The sequence below is a fragment of the Manis javanica genome, chromosome 12 (assembly GCF_040802235.1).
Source record: "Manis javanica isolate MJ-LG chromosome 12, MJ_LKY, whole genome shotgun sequence".
NCBI classification, from domain to species: domain Eukaryota; kingdom Metazoa; phylum Chordata; class Mammalia; order Pholidota; family Manidae; genus Manis; species Manis javanica.
The window spans coordinates 93,402,615-93,415,821 of record NC_133167.1 but is presented as its reverse complement, the minus strand read 5'-3'; the positions used below and the strand labels follow the sequence as shown (position 1 = coordinate 93,415,821).

Here is a 13,207-nt window from a genome sequence, read left to right as displayed (position 1 = left end):
TCTCCTCTAAGCACCTGTCAATCAATAGTTTTCTCCTGTCAAGGGAGAGGACCCCACCAAGGCCCAGGAGCATTTGATTCACATCTTCTCTGCGCAGCCGTGAGTGATAAGCCATCTGAGGACAGTAAAAGGGGAGGTAGCAGCAAGCTGGGAGGGGGAAGCAGATCAGGCCCATGAGAAAGCAGAGAACTGGGAAGCGAAAGGGAGCGACAGGAGGTTGAGAGACAGAAGAGGGATGATGGTGACAAAAACCATTAAGAGAAAGAGAAAAGGACAGAAACTGATGAGTTTTACACATAGTGATTTCAGCACCAGGAAGCGTCTACACCATCCACTGATCGGTCATCAATAGCGGGACTACAAACTTAGCAAACACCAATTGTCCCTTGAATGAACAAACCATCATTTAAACAAATCGTTTTTATTAAAGACAGGTGTATTCGTTTCCTAGGGCTGCCATACAAAACATCACAATCTGGGGGGCTTAGCCAACAGCTTGTTGTCTGAGGTCAAGGTGCAGGTGGCGGGTCCCGGGCCTCTCCCCTCGCTTCAGGAGGATTGCTAGAATCTCTGATATTCCATATGGCCTCTGCTGCATCACCCTGACCTTCACGTGACCTTCTCCCTGTGCGCATGTCTGAGCCCACATTCCCCTTTTTCATGAAGACAACTAGTCATATTGGATGGCCCACCCTAATCATCTCTTTTAACTTATGACCTCTATAATGGGCCTATTTCCAAATAAGGGCACATGCTGAGGTACTTGGGGGTTAAGATTACAACATATTTTTGGGAAGGGGGTGGCACAATTCAAGCCATAATAGATAGGAGAGCTTGGCTTCACTTTGTCTCTTAAATTAGAATGCAAACACCTAGGGCAGATAATATTTCCTAAAGGACTCCGGTTGCCAAAGAGAGTGGTTTTACAGACAAAGTGCAGATTTTTATAACCTTGGCTGGAGCGGATGTTAAATGTGGTACAAAACAGTTTTGTTAAATTTCATGGCAATGCATATGGTTTCATCAGGAAGACTCTCAAAGCAGAGGAAGTGGTTTTGGAATTAACCTTTCTAGAGTTTAGCTTTTCCAGCGTACAAGAGTATGTTAAGTATTTCCTTAGGAAGGGGAGAAAAAAGGAAAGAAACTTCAAAATTACATATTGCACCCCTCACCATAACAAAGACAAGTAATTCCTTATACATACGCATTTTTTATCATAAACTAAATACTTCCCTAATTTGGGGTGATATGAAATATAAATTGAACAACATTTGTACTCCAAGACCCTTTTCAAGAACAAGTCTTTGTGCTGGAAGGAGCGTGTGATTATAAAGGGGCAGTAGGGAGAGTTTTCTGGGATGTAATACAAGTCTTCTGTCCCTTGATTGCCATGGTGATCATATGAACCTATACAAGTTAAAATTCATAGAACTGTACATTCAAAGGAACCAACCTTACAATATGATAATTTTAGAAAGAATATTTAAAAGAATATTAGCACTTAGTGTCTATTTTTCAACAGTTCAAGGTGGTATCTGGTATTAATCCTGTTTTTCAGAGGAAAGTGGAATCTTGAAATTAAATAATTTGCCCATGATTGTAACACCTTCGGCTGAAGATCTAGGCTTTGAAGCCACAGGTGGCTGGCTCCAAAGTCTGTACCCTCTTCTACTGCCCCACAATGCTGCCTGGAAAATTACTGATGTACTTAATTTGGGCATGCCTGCTCCTTCCCAGAGCTGCAAATCCTTGATTAAAAGAAAGGCTATCGTCAGAGGGACATACACACAAAGGCCTGAAATTTCATAAAAGAGCCCAGAACAAAACATGGAAACCCATCCCACTTACATAACATCATTTCTTGGGTACGCGCTCTTCTGTGGCACATGTCCAAACACAACAGCCTGTGTGCTCTGTGTCAACAATCTCGTCTCTGATTGCTAGGACAGCTCCATTCCACATAAAAAGAATAACCACCTGCCCTCTCAGTCCCCTGGACTTAATTAATTAGTAGGGGGAAAATATGCCACAGGAAAGGAAAACCACATATTCTGTGCTCTTCCATTTTTGCTTGGATGGGTCTCCACTTAGAAACCTGAGAAAACAGGGCATCCGGTTGACCAGCTTAGACACAATGCTGTGCTGAAATCTCTAGGTTATGTCTTTAGAAGTTTCCCAGGGTTCCTCATTTGATGCTAAGTCTGGCCAGTCATCTCAGCCAACAAGGAGGTTGAGGCATAGGATGCAGTGCACTTTTCCAACACCTCCTGCTCTGCAAAGGAAGGATGTCAGACATCCAGAAGCAGGCCTCCCGAAGCACTGATCCTCTCCCTGTGACTGACAGCTCAGCACATTTAACCAGCAGCCAAAGCAAGTCAGTGTGAGGCCATCCACTAAGCCATGGCAAACTCTTCAGATGTGGCTTGACAATAATTTCATCTCGGGGATTTTGAGATCCATCTAGACTGTTTCATCAGTAGTTCATTTCTTGTTATTGCTAAGTAATACACCACAATTTATTTATCCACTCACCAGAAAAGTTGTTCCCAGTATACAGGCATTATGAAAAAAGCCGTTATCGACATTTCTGTTTGAGTCTTTTTTTAAACACGATTTTCATTTTCTTTGAATGAACACCAAGGAATGGACTGGCTGAGTTACACGGTAAATGTTATGTTTAACTTTTTAAGAAAATACCAAACTGTTTCCCAAAATGACTGCAGCATTTTACATTCCTCATAGCAACACAGGGGAGCCCCAGCTGTTATATCAACGCTTAGTAGGGTGAGTCTCTTTAATCTCAGCCATTCTAGGGGCTCTGTGGCATTATCTCCCAGTGGTTTTAATTTGTGTTTCTCTCATAATGTTCTTATCTTTCAATACGTTTATTTGCTATTCATATATCTTATTTTGGAAAGTGTCTATTCAGATCTCTTGTCCAGTTTTAGATTCAATTTATTATTATTATTATTGAGTTGTAAGAGTTTTATTTTTTACCCGATAAATGTTTTGCAAATATTTTCTTTGCAACTATGGGTTACCTCTTCATTTTCTTAACAGTCTTTTGAAGATCAAAAGTTTTTCTTTTTGATTAAGTCCTAAATAGTAAAATTTTTCTTACATAGTTTCTATGCTTAAAAAACAACTCTTTGCCTACCCAAAGATTACAAAAAATTTCTCCTATACTTTCTTTGTAAGATTTTTATTTTAGCTGTTATATTCAGGTCTATGATTCCTTATAAGTTAATTTGTATGTACAGTGTGAGGTATGGGATAATGTTCATTTTAATGAATATGAGTATCTAATTGCTTCAGCACCATTTTTTGAATACATTATCCTTCCCTCACTGAATTACATTTGTACCTTTGTCAAAAACCAATTAACTATATTGTAACAGATCAAAGATCTGAGTGTAACAATGAAACCATAAAACTCATAGAAGAAAACATACGCAAAAATTTCTTAAATATAAACATGAGCAACTTTTTCCTGAACACATCTTCTCCGGCAAGGGAAACAAAATAAAAAATGAACAAGTGGGGCTACATCAAACTGAAAAGCTTCTGTATAGCAAAGGCACCATCAGCAGAACAAAAAGGCACCCTATGAAATGGGAGAATAAATTCATAAACAATTTATCCGATAAGGGGTTAACATCTAAAATATATAAAGAGCTCACACACCTCAACACCCAAAAAACAAATAACCCTATAAAATATGGGTGAAGGATATGAACAGACACTTCTCCAACGAAGAAATTCAGATGGCTAACAGGCACATGAAAAGGTGCTCCACATCGCTAATCATCAGGGAAATGCAAATTAAAACCACAATGAGGTATCACCTCACACCAAAGATGGCCAACATCCAAAAGATAAGAAACAACAAATGCTGGCGATGATGTGGAGAAAGGGGAACCCTCCTACACTGTTGGTGGGAATGTAAATTCCCAACAATTATGGAAAGCAATATAGAGGTTTCTCAAAAAACTAAAAATAGAAATATTGACTCAGTAATTTCACTCCTAGTAATTTACCCGAAGAAAACAAGACTCCTGATTCAAAAAGACATATGCACCCCTATGTTTATCACAGCACTATTTACAATAGCCAAGATATGGAACCAACCTAAGTGTCCATCAGTAGATGAATAGATAAAGAAGATGTGGTACATACATACAATGGAATATTATTCAGCCATAAAAAGAAAAGAAATCCTACTGTTTGCAACAACATGGATGGTGCTAGAGTATTTATGCTCATATGCTCAGTGAAAAAAGCCCAGTGGAGAAAGAAAAGTACCAAATGATTTCACTCGTCTGTGGAGTACAAGAACAAAGCAAAACTGAAGGAACAAAACAGCAGCAGACTCACAGACTCTGAGAAGGGACTAGCTGTTACCAAAGGGAAGGGGGTGGGGAGGGTGGGTGGGGAGAGAGGGAGAAGGGTATTAAAGGGCACTATAATTTGCAATCACAGCATAGGTAGGTCACAGGGAGGGCAGTACAGCACGGAGAAGTAGTGACTATAGCTTCTTACTATGCTGATAGACAATGACTGCAAAGAGGGAGTGAGGACTTGATAATACGGGTGAACATTGAAATCACAATGTTGTTCATGTGAAACCTTCATAAGATTGTATATCAATGATACTTTAATTTTAAAAAATCAATTAACTACATATAGGTATATTCTGTTTCACTGATCTAACTATCCTTATACCAATACTATACTGTCTTGCTTACTATAGCTTCAAGGGAAATCTTGAAATCAGATAATGTAAATCTTTCCATTTAGAATACTTATTTTTAAGAAATTTATTACTGGTGACTGATTCCCCCCTGGGACATTCATCCCCAAAGTGTTTATCATAAGACCTCTAATTGATGCTGCTGCTCTCTCCATACCCCAGTCCCGTTTTTAAAATTAACAGTGGCTCCTCCCATACGTAACAGTGGGGCATCAAAGCCCTTCACCTACTTCCTACTGAGATAGAGCATAAAGAATTCCTACCCAGTCGACCTCACCAAGAATTGTTAACTCCCTATATTGTTACCAATGCTCTTTTCACCTCCATGACACCCTGCACTATGGTCTCTCTGCTCCGTAGATGTCCTCAGACCACATCGCAAAAAGTTCCTAACCTCTGTTTTCAGCATCTGATTCTGACACCTTTGGTCTGGTTAGGACTAGTCCTAAATCTACTCTGTGACCCGGTTCACTCTGAGTTTGGATTTTACCCCAAGCCAGGAGGTAACACAGATTTTTTTTTTTTTTACAGATCATTCCAGCTGCGTCCCCAACCAGACCTGCTAATGGCTATGCGGCCGTTCCCTGCATGACAACAGGGCACTGTCCACACTGGCCACAACAGACTCCCGCAACCCAACGGCCCCGCCTCCGGCTCCAACCCTTCTCCCCGTCCCCCACTCCTTCATTATAGAAACAAAGCCTTCAAATTTGAAAACTACTAAGTGCAAATACATTTAATGTTCCTTTGACCAAATTCACATCCTCAATACCTCTCATGTTGATCTGGGTGTGGTTTCAGACAGGTCAAAAAGCAAAAGAGCACAAATAACTGGTTTGGTAAAATCACCTTCCAAATTGCTTTTTCCTAAAATAAACATATATTTACATCATGTTATAGAAACCCAATATGCATGAAATTAGCTGTTCCCATCTGTAATCTGTATCACTTATCTACCAGATGGTTTTGCAGTTTATTTTCTCCATAATAGAAAATGAATTTTCCCAGGTACATCCCAGGACAAAAGCCCTAGGACTTGGAGTCACTTGGCAGTCATTTTACCTTTAAACTCACCTAAAGGTTCTAGGTTCTGTTTTCTAAAAAGACAGAAAGAGAGAAGGAAAAGAAAGAAAAACAGAAGAGATGAGCTATCATAAAGTTTTATAGTAAGAGCACTGAAATTTTCTCATTCAAAAGATGACTTGAGAGTTCTTCTGGCTTTTTGTTTATCTCACAAATTAGCTACTAAAATAGGAGATCTAGTTTCCAAACAGATCAAATCAATTAGAGTTATCTAGGTTTTTCTAAAAAAAGGTTTCACCCTCCGAATGAGAAGCTTGGAAACGGTTTCCTCTTAAAAACCCAGCTCCACTTAGTTTAAGAAACAGAACTCAAAACAGCAACATTTGGCAACTACTGGATACAATGACTAAAAGTGGGTAGGGAGGGAGATAAACTGTGCAGGAATTGGAAAGGAAGGAGATGCCGAGCAACCCTAACTCAGATGGAATTCACCCAGGGCTGCAGCAAAGCCCTGCAGGGGCAGGAGGGAGCCCCCTCAGAAGCATCACATAACATGGTATTAATTACTCTCTGAACAACTTCTTTTCTTTTTAGAAAGTGGCTGTTGAGTGCAATTTTTTATTACTCAAACGTCTAATCTTAGGCTACTCAAAGTGAGCTGCCTACAGCTTCTCTGAAATTCTCAATAATTGTCACAAAAATCAAGTTACCAATATTAAGCCATTCACCCCCTTGGTCCAACTACTTTTTGTCCCCAAATTTGACAATCAGTATCTTAGAAGAATTGAAGAATGTATTTTTTATAGTCCAAAAAGATAAGTCTGGTTTTTATAAAAAGGTTGGTGTCCTATGATTTTACAGAGAAAGCCGGAAGAGTTAGGACAGGGATTGTTCCGAGCACAGAGCAGCCGCCCCCCACACCCTTGCCCGCTCACCCTGCTCTGCCTGCTATCCTGAGGGTGCAAGCAGAGAGCCCCCAGCCATGTCAACCTCAGAGGGAGGTTACAAAGATGCTCAAAGCCTGGGTCCCCCAGAACTTGGCTGCGCAGTTTGGGGAAAGCTTTACCGTTCACTGAAGTGGTTTTATTACTCTCCCTTTAAGCAGGAAGAAGACAGAAACAGACAGCCAGGAAACCATGGAGAGAGCTACTCTTGGCCCATCTGAGTCCCAGCCACACAACAGACCTTTGACCAGCCCTGAGTGTTCTTGTTAACTGATTACTGTTTTTTAGATTAAACTCTGGCATTTAAATGGAGGCGGTCACTGGTTTACCCTGTAAAGATCACTCTCAGAGCTGGTGAAAAGAAGCAGTGATACCAAATGGCCACGGATTCTATTCTCTTCCTCCAGCCTCCTACATATTCTCACTAACAGTGATGGCTTCATTTATTTTCTGCAGAAGTCAGAACTGCGTGAGTGTGATGGGAAATGTTCCTGTAACTACTTGGATCTCTCTAGTCTTCTGAACTACCCTAAGAAGCAAATATCTTGAAGAATCCTAAAATAATACCATCATACGAATTCGTGAATCAAGAGAGTACAGTTTACTTACATAATTAGCCTTCTTTAGAGATTTGGAAGCTATATATCTAATACAAGACAATTTTAAAAGTATAATCCCATTATTTGCAAACAACTATATATAAGTTTAGAAGGTGACACTGGGCAAAAGAGAGAGTGAGAGAGGTTATTTGGTATGATCTACTTTAAGCATACAGTTCAGCTACACATAATATAGTCACAGGATTTCCTATACTGCTAAAAGGCATTAGTATAACAGAGAAGAAACAAAACAGGACTTCAGATGGAAGGAAACAAGATAATACCGCAGATGGATTGAGCTCTTCAAGTCTGTTAAACAAACCCTATTTTTTTATCCAAGCTTCTCATTTGGAGGGTGAAACCTTTTTTTAAAAAAACCTAGACGGACTCTAATTGATTTGATCTAAAGAGAAAGCAATTAAACAGACCCTATGTTTTTATTAAAATCACAATGGATAACAGTGTAGGTATGCCCACTAAATTCTTCCCCATAAACTTTGTTACATTTTTATAGCACAAATTAAAACTATAATCTCATGCCATTTAAAGTCTGCCTCGAATTGTTCCTTAGAAAATAAACGTTCAAAAACAGTGAAAAAATAAGAGGAGGTACATAGGTACATTATATGTATATGTATAAAGAAAAAATTTAATAATCAATGTTTCTTTTTTATTGTTAACTCAACCCCAAGATTTTAAAAGCAATACAAGATGAAAAACCAGTAATTAAAAAATCATTTAGTACAGCAGTTTTGTAGTTACCAGGTTAAAAGCCCAAGGATTTGATACTCTCTCAAGAAGAAAAAAGCTATTTGTAGCTTCCTTTATTCAAACATGCCTTTCCCACCACTAAGAAGTGGAATCTTGTTTCTCCATACCCTACTCAATTGGAAGGAGACTCCCTCTCTGCTAAATTCTCTGCACCTTGTCTAGATTCATTGTTCGATGCAGTACAGTTGTGCACACCCCTCACTCCCTGTCTGGACCAAGGTCCTTGAAAATAGGCTCTGAGAGTGGTTCCTGCTCATCGCCCACGGTGTCTGTCCCACGCTGGAAAGTCACAGTAAATTCCCACTGAACGAATGTAGGATTAAGTGACTAAATATCCTAACAAATGTCTTGCTCTGTGTTCACTCTGGATGTTACCCCATAGCTCTCCGTGTCATGAGCACTGGGCTGTATCTTCTAGGTAATAATCTTGACAACTGAATTAAATGATTTTTCTTGCAAAGATTTTTTTTTGTATTCGTATGAGCTAAAACCATAATTAACCGCTGAGAAAGGCAGCCCCAGCATTTTTCAGCCGCCTATAATTGGAACTGACTAATACAGTGGAGCCAGCGCCCAGGAGATGAGCTTGCAGGCGTTGGGCTTGCCTTAATCTGGAGCCACTCCCACCTGTTCTGACGTTTGCCTCGGATCTTCCCCAGAAACGATCATCTTGGGGAAGATGGGGCAGCTCACCAAACCGCACAGAAATACTAGGTGAGCCCTTTCTAATTAACTCTGGGTGTGCCAGGCATGACACCTCTGTTTGCACAGCTCTGCACTCACAAGGTAGCTGCTTTCACTGTAGAAAGAAGTCACCAATGACTAAAACAAGTGATGTTACAATTGGTTTCCACTCACTCGCCACTGCTTCATGTGTAAAATTTAGACAGTACTTTTGATATCTTACTGAGATCTTAAAGGAGTGCTTGCTAGGGGAAGTGGGGAAAGGGGTGAAAAAGCACCAATTCTCTGCTGCGTTTCATGTTTTCAATCCTCTCTAATTGCATCTAGAGACTCGAATAATTGGTGGGAGACGAACAGGCTCATGGGCATGTTGTTAATAATTGACTCCAATTTATTTTATTATTATTGGGTTAAAAAGTAGTTAAGGCCCAACCCGCTTTTTTCATAGGGCAGAAAGACCTTCATGGGAGCCTGTTGCCTTGAAGAATTTAAGGGAGGCAGGGCAGCAAGGAGGACGAAGGGGGCAAGACAGATGCTTTAGAGGCAGAGGGAGCCGAGAAGAGGTGTGCCTGCTCTGTGCTCTCTCATTAGCCGACCCACAGCTGCTAACGCCACAGGGGTTTCTCTTCCCACTGCCCACAAATCCCGACTGCAGACCAATTTGATAATGAATAAACAAAGCACAAACAAAAGCAACTAAGAGGACAGGGTGCCCAAAAACTGATCATCCTGCCCCAAACAGATCTCTTCAATGCATTTACTTCGACCTCTTCCTTTATAAGCACCACCGCTGAAAATAAGAACAAAAGGAGATTTGTTATGCACAGCCATAAAGAACTCCTGGGCATATGGCATACATAATTCATGATGCAAAGCAGGCCGCCATCAACATCATTTATGCTTTCAATATTTTAAAGTGGGGAAACGTTACTAGATATTTATAAAGTCTCTTACTTCTGCATGACCCTTCCAATTTTAAGAACAAACAGGGATTTTTATTCTTCTGCAAATAACATTACTTACCAACCTAAGACTAAAAATCTTTAAGAATTCACTTGGTATCCATCATAGGAGGGTGACTAAACAACCCTAATAAACCAATTAAGTCAGCAGGCAACATATATCAGTTCTCCTGAAATTAATTTTATTAAGTCTCTCTGCTTTCTGTTTTTAAATTATTGCCCAATTTCCCAGTTTTAAATAAATGCCCAGGTTAAAATTCATCCCATCCCATACATCCGTATTAAAGAGATGCTTTCCCTCCCATAGATGAAACTGAAGCCCAGAGAGGTTACCTGGCATGCCCAAGATCTCACAGCCAAGCAGAGTGGCCTAGGACTCCACCTCATTAACATCCTAGTCTGTTCCTTCATTCCCAAGGACGTGCCTGGAAGTCTGTATCACTATAGTCTGAATTACCTCAGAACAGCCCCCAACTCCATTCACATTCCATTCACACTGCTGCCCTGAGTGGCTTCCACTATATAAACTGGATACTTCCCCAATCTGACCCTTCAGTATTACCCTCTTACCTTTTAGAAAAAAAAAATGTTCTTTTTTTAGAAAAAAACTTCTTCAAATGAAAATATTTTAGCCTTATATTGAACAGCCAAAAGTTCTGTTCTGGTGAAAAAATTTTAGCTGGTCAGATAGGTAGATGAGCTAAAAAAATATTTACCCGGAGTGTGCACTGATAAGTAAAATCCCTGGCTCCCAGTGATTTGCATGGCCCTCTTTCCCCTACACTTATGCCATCAAACTGCAGTGGTCCTGGTGGTTTGTAGAAGGTCCCCCCAAGCATTACCTCCTCTCGAGACCTGCTCTCACCCATCCAACCCCACCCACCTGGCTCTGAAAAGCTCTCCTCTCAGGTCTCCACTGGCCCCTGGAGATCTTTTTATCTCAGCATTTATGGCCGACCCAACACTGGAAGTGTGGTCACTCCTGGCCCTACTTCCCCAGACTGCAGCTTCTCGGATCAGGGTCTCTGATCTCCATCACCTGCCTGATGCCTCGTCACAGCAGATTCCCAGTTAATGTTCATAGTCCAGCATGACAGAGTTAAACACACACACCTTTCACACACATTATTCTACTTTTTATTCAGCCACCCACCCCATGTGGACAGGTGGGAAGGTATCGTGGTCCTGAGAGGCAGGAGAGGTGGTGGCAGAGAGTGTAGTTTCTGAAGGACACGTACTATGTGCACCTGGCCGAGCTGCTCAACCCTCCTGTACCTCAGTGCCCCTCACCTGTAATCAGAGATCATGAGCGGGCACTTACTGAGTACCTACTCAATGGCAAAAACTACTCTGGCCACTAGGCATCCATCAATTCATTGAATCCTCACAACCTCTAAGGAGGCTGTAATGGCAGAAGCAAATGTTTAGGAACTGTTAGAATTATTTTTTTCTCATTTATAGAATGAAGAAACAAAGTCTCAGGGCAGCTTCCCAGAGGTCCAGGCTTCTTTACTGGCTTTGAAAGATAAAAGACGCAGGCCTCTTTCTCTGGTGCTGGTTCAGAAAGCCACATGGCAGTGTTCATCTCTAGCTGTAAGGACAGGGACATCTGTTCCATGTCACCCTACACGGGACACTCTGTCAAGTCTTTGGGAAGAAATTCTGTCCTATCATACAAATGAGTTAAGTCAGAGGAGAGGGGAGATGAAGCAGAAAGTCATTCATCATGTACGTAGCACACACTAATTCCAAGCATTGTAAAAAACCTGTGTGATGTGTACGCGCGCCTGCGCCCTTAGAGGGCGAGAAGGCCTGTGTCTGTGTGGATGTGAACAAAGCCGCTGACACACCTCCAGGTTCTTCAAAAGCAAGTATTTGTCTACAACCAAAGGACAGGAATTTTTCCTAACAGAGAACGATGCACACCATCTTAATTCTGGTTCCTCCTGGTTTACACTGGGCTCCGATTTCAATGGAAATCCCCCACCCCCCACCCCCGGTGGATAAACATGTCTCAAGTCACAAATGGCACAGTATATCACAAGATTTATGGACTGGAGAAAGGGATGGCGTGAGTATTCCAACCTTGTGTGGAACTCCGGGGGGCCAGAACACAGCAGTGTATCAGACCCTGAGACAGTCACCTGGTTTTCCGCCTTAGCGAGAGAATTTTAACTGCCCTGAATCAAGATGCAACCATCCTGCGACCTGAGCAAGCTTCTAATGCCAAACTGTGTCCCACAGACAAGGTCTGAAAGCATCAATAGTTTTCAAGAAGTGGCTGAGAGGCTAACCCAGACCTGATAAAGTCTGTCTGGCTGCAGTTAAGCCCAGCCCACCAGCCTCAAAGGCAAATTCCCAAAACGGCCAAACAAGTGAATTTTCCTCTTCCCTGTATCAAGAAAAAAAATGGAAACAATGTAGTAACCAGGGAGAATGCACGTTATATTACATAGTAACCAGATGGCATACACAGTATTTTTCTTGGATAATGGAAAGAGGCTTAGAGTTGCAAAGGCTTAATCAAAGAAAGAAATTCAAAGGAACACCTGCATCAGTCTAGAGGGGAACAACCAGGGCCATGCCACGCACAAGCCATCTGGGGGTAAGCAGCGTCCACTAAGGGGACAGAAGCATTGTAGGGTGCTGCATCCCCTTTTTGTCACTGTACCCTGGGCACAGAACAGGGAGCTGTTTGTGGCATCACGGTGTTCTGGAAAATTCATACCTTTTTCTAGTTCTTCCCCATGCAATTCATGAGTAAAATCCCCTTGAATCTCAGGTCTCAGACCCATACTGATGTACAGCTAAGCCGAGTCAAAAATCTCTCAGCGAACACATGTTTTTAATAACAGGTTCAGAAAGTAGAGCATCCTCTTTTCCTCCATACTGTCTGCCATTGATTTGGACATTTACTGTAAGAGAGAGGGTTTTAAAGATCAAATACTTCAATGAGCATTGTAGAAAATCTCTTTTCTCCAAGAACTTGACTGGTGATTTTTGTGAGCTTTGAAGAAAATATACAATCAAGTATCTACAATTAAGTATCTTTTAAACACATAAGCAACCCTAACAGGATTTAACTGTTCACTGTTTTTACAGGTCGAATGCATGTCAGTGTGCTGCTTTACACCCCTTCTTTATTCATTACACACACAGAAGAGCAAAGGACCCAACAATCTCTTAAATTTTGAATCCCTACTGGTAATGGATAAAACGTCTCGGGCACATTTCCTGTATATACAAAACTAAGCTGAGTCTAGAAAACACAAAGGAGAGTAGTTATAGGACAGAAATGAAACCTGCCCCACTGGCACAGGCAGATTTTCCTGTAGGTGACAGTTGGGATAGAAAGAAGCAATGATTTGAGTCAGTGAAATACAGTTCATTATCAATTACCCTTCATTAATTTCTCATGTGGACGTGGCATTATTCTTGCTGACACTGTCTCATTCTGATCAGTGGTAGACGTGT

General features: G+C 41.2%; 1 protein-coding gene across 5 annotated transcripts in view; it reads right to left on the bottom strand.

Moving 5' to 3' along the window:
- MFHAS1 (multifunctional ROCO family signaling regulator 1) overlaps positions 1 to 13,207 on the bottom strand; it is an 80,796-nt gene that overhangs the window by 53,093 nt on the left and 14,496 nt on the right. The window contains exon 2 of one of the 5 annotated variants that reach the window (XM_036997516.2): positions 7,965 to 9,561. The exons of the other annotated variants lie outside the window; for them this stretch is intronic. Within the exon in view, the coding sequence (XP_036853411.1) occupies positions 9,377 to 9,561 (185 nt within the window). The 3' untranslated portion in view covers positions 7,965 to 9,376. Of the gene's footprint in view, positions 1 to 7,964; positions 9,562 to 13,207 lie in introns of those variants that run through there. 5 annotated transcript variants of the gene reach the window in all.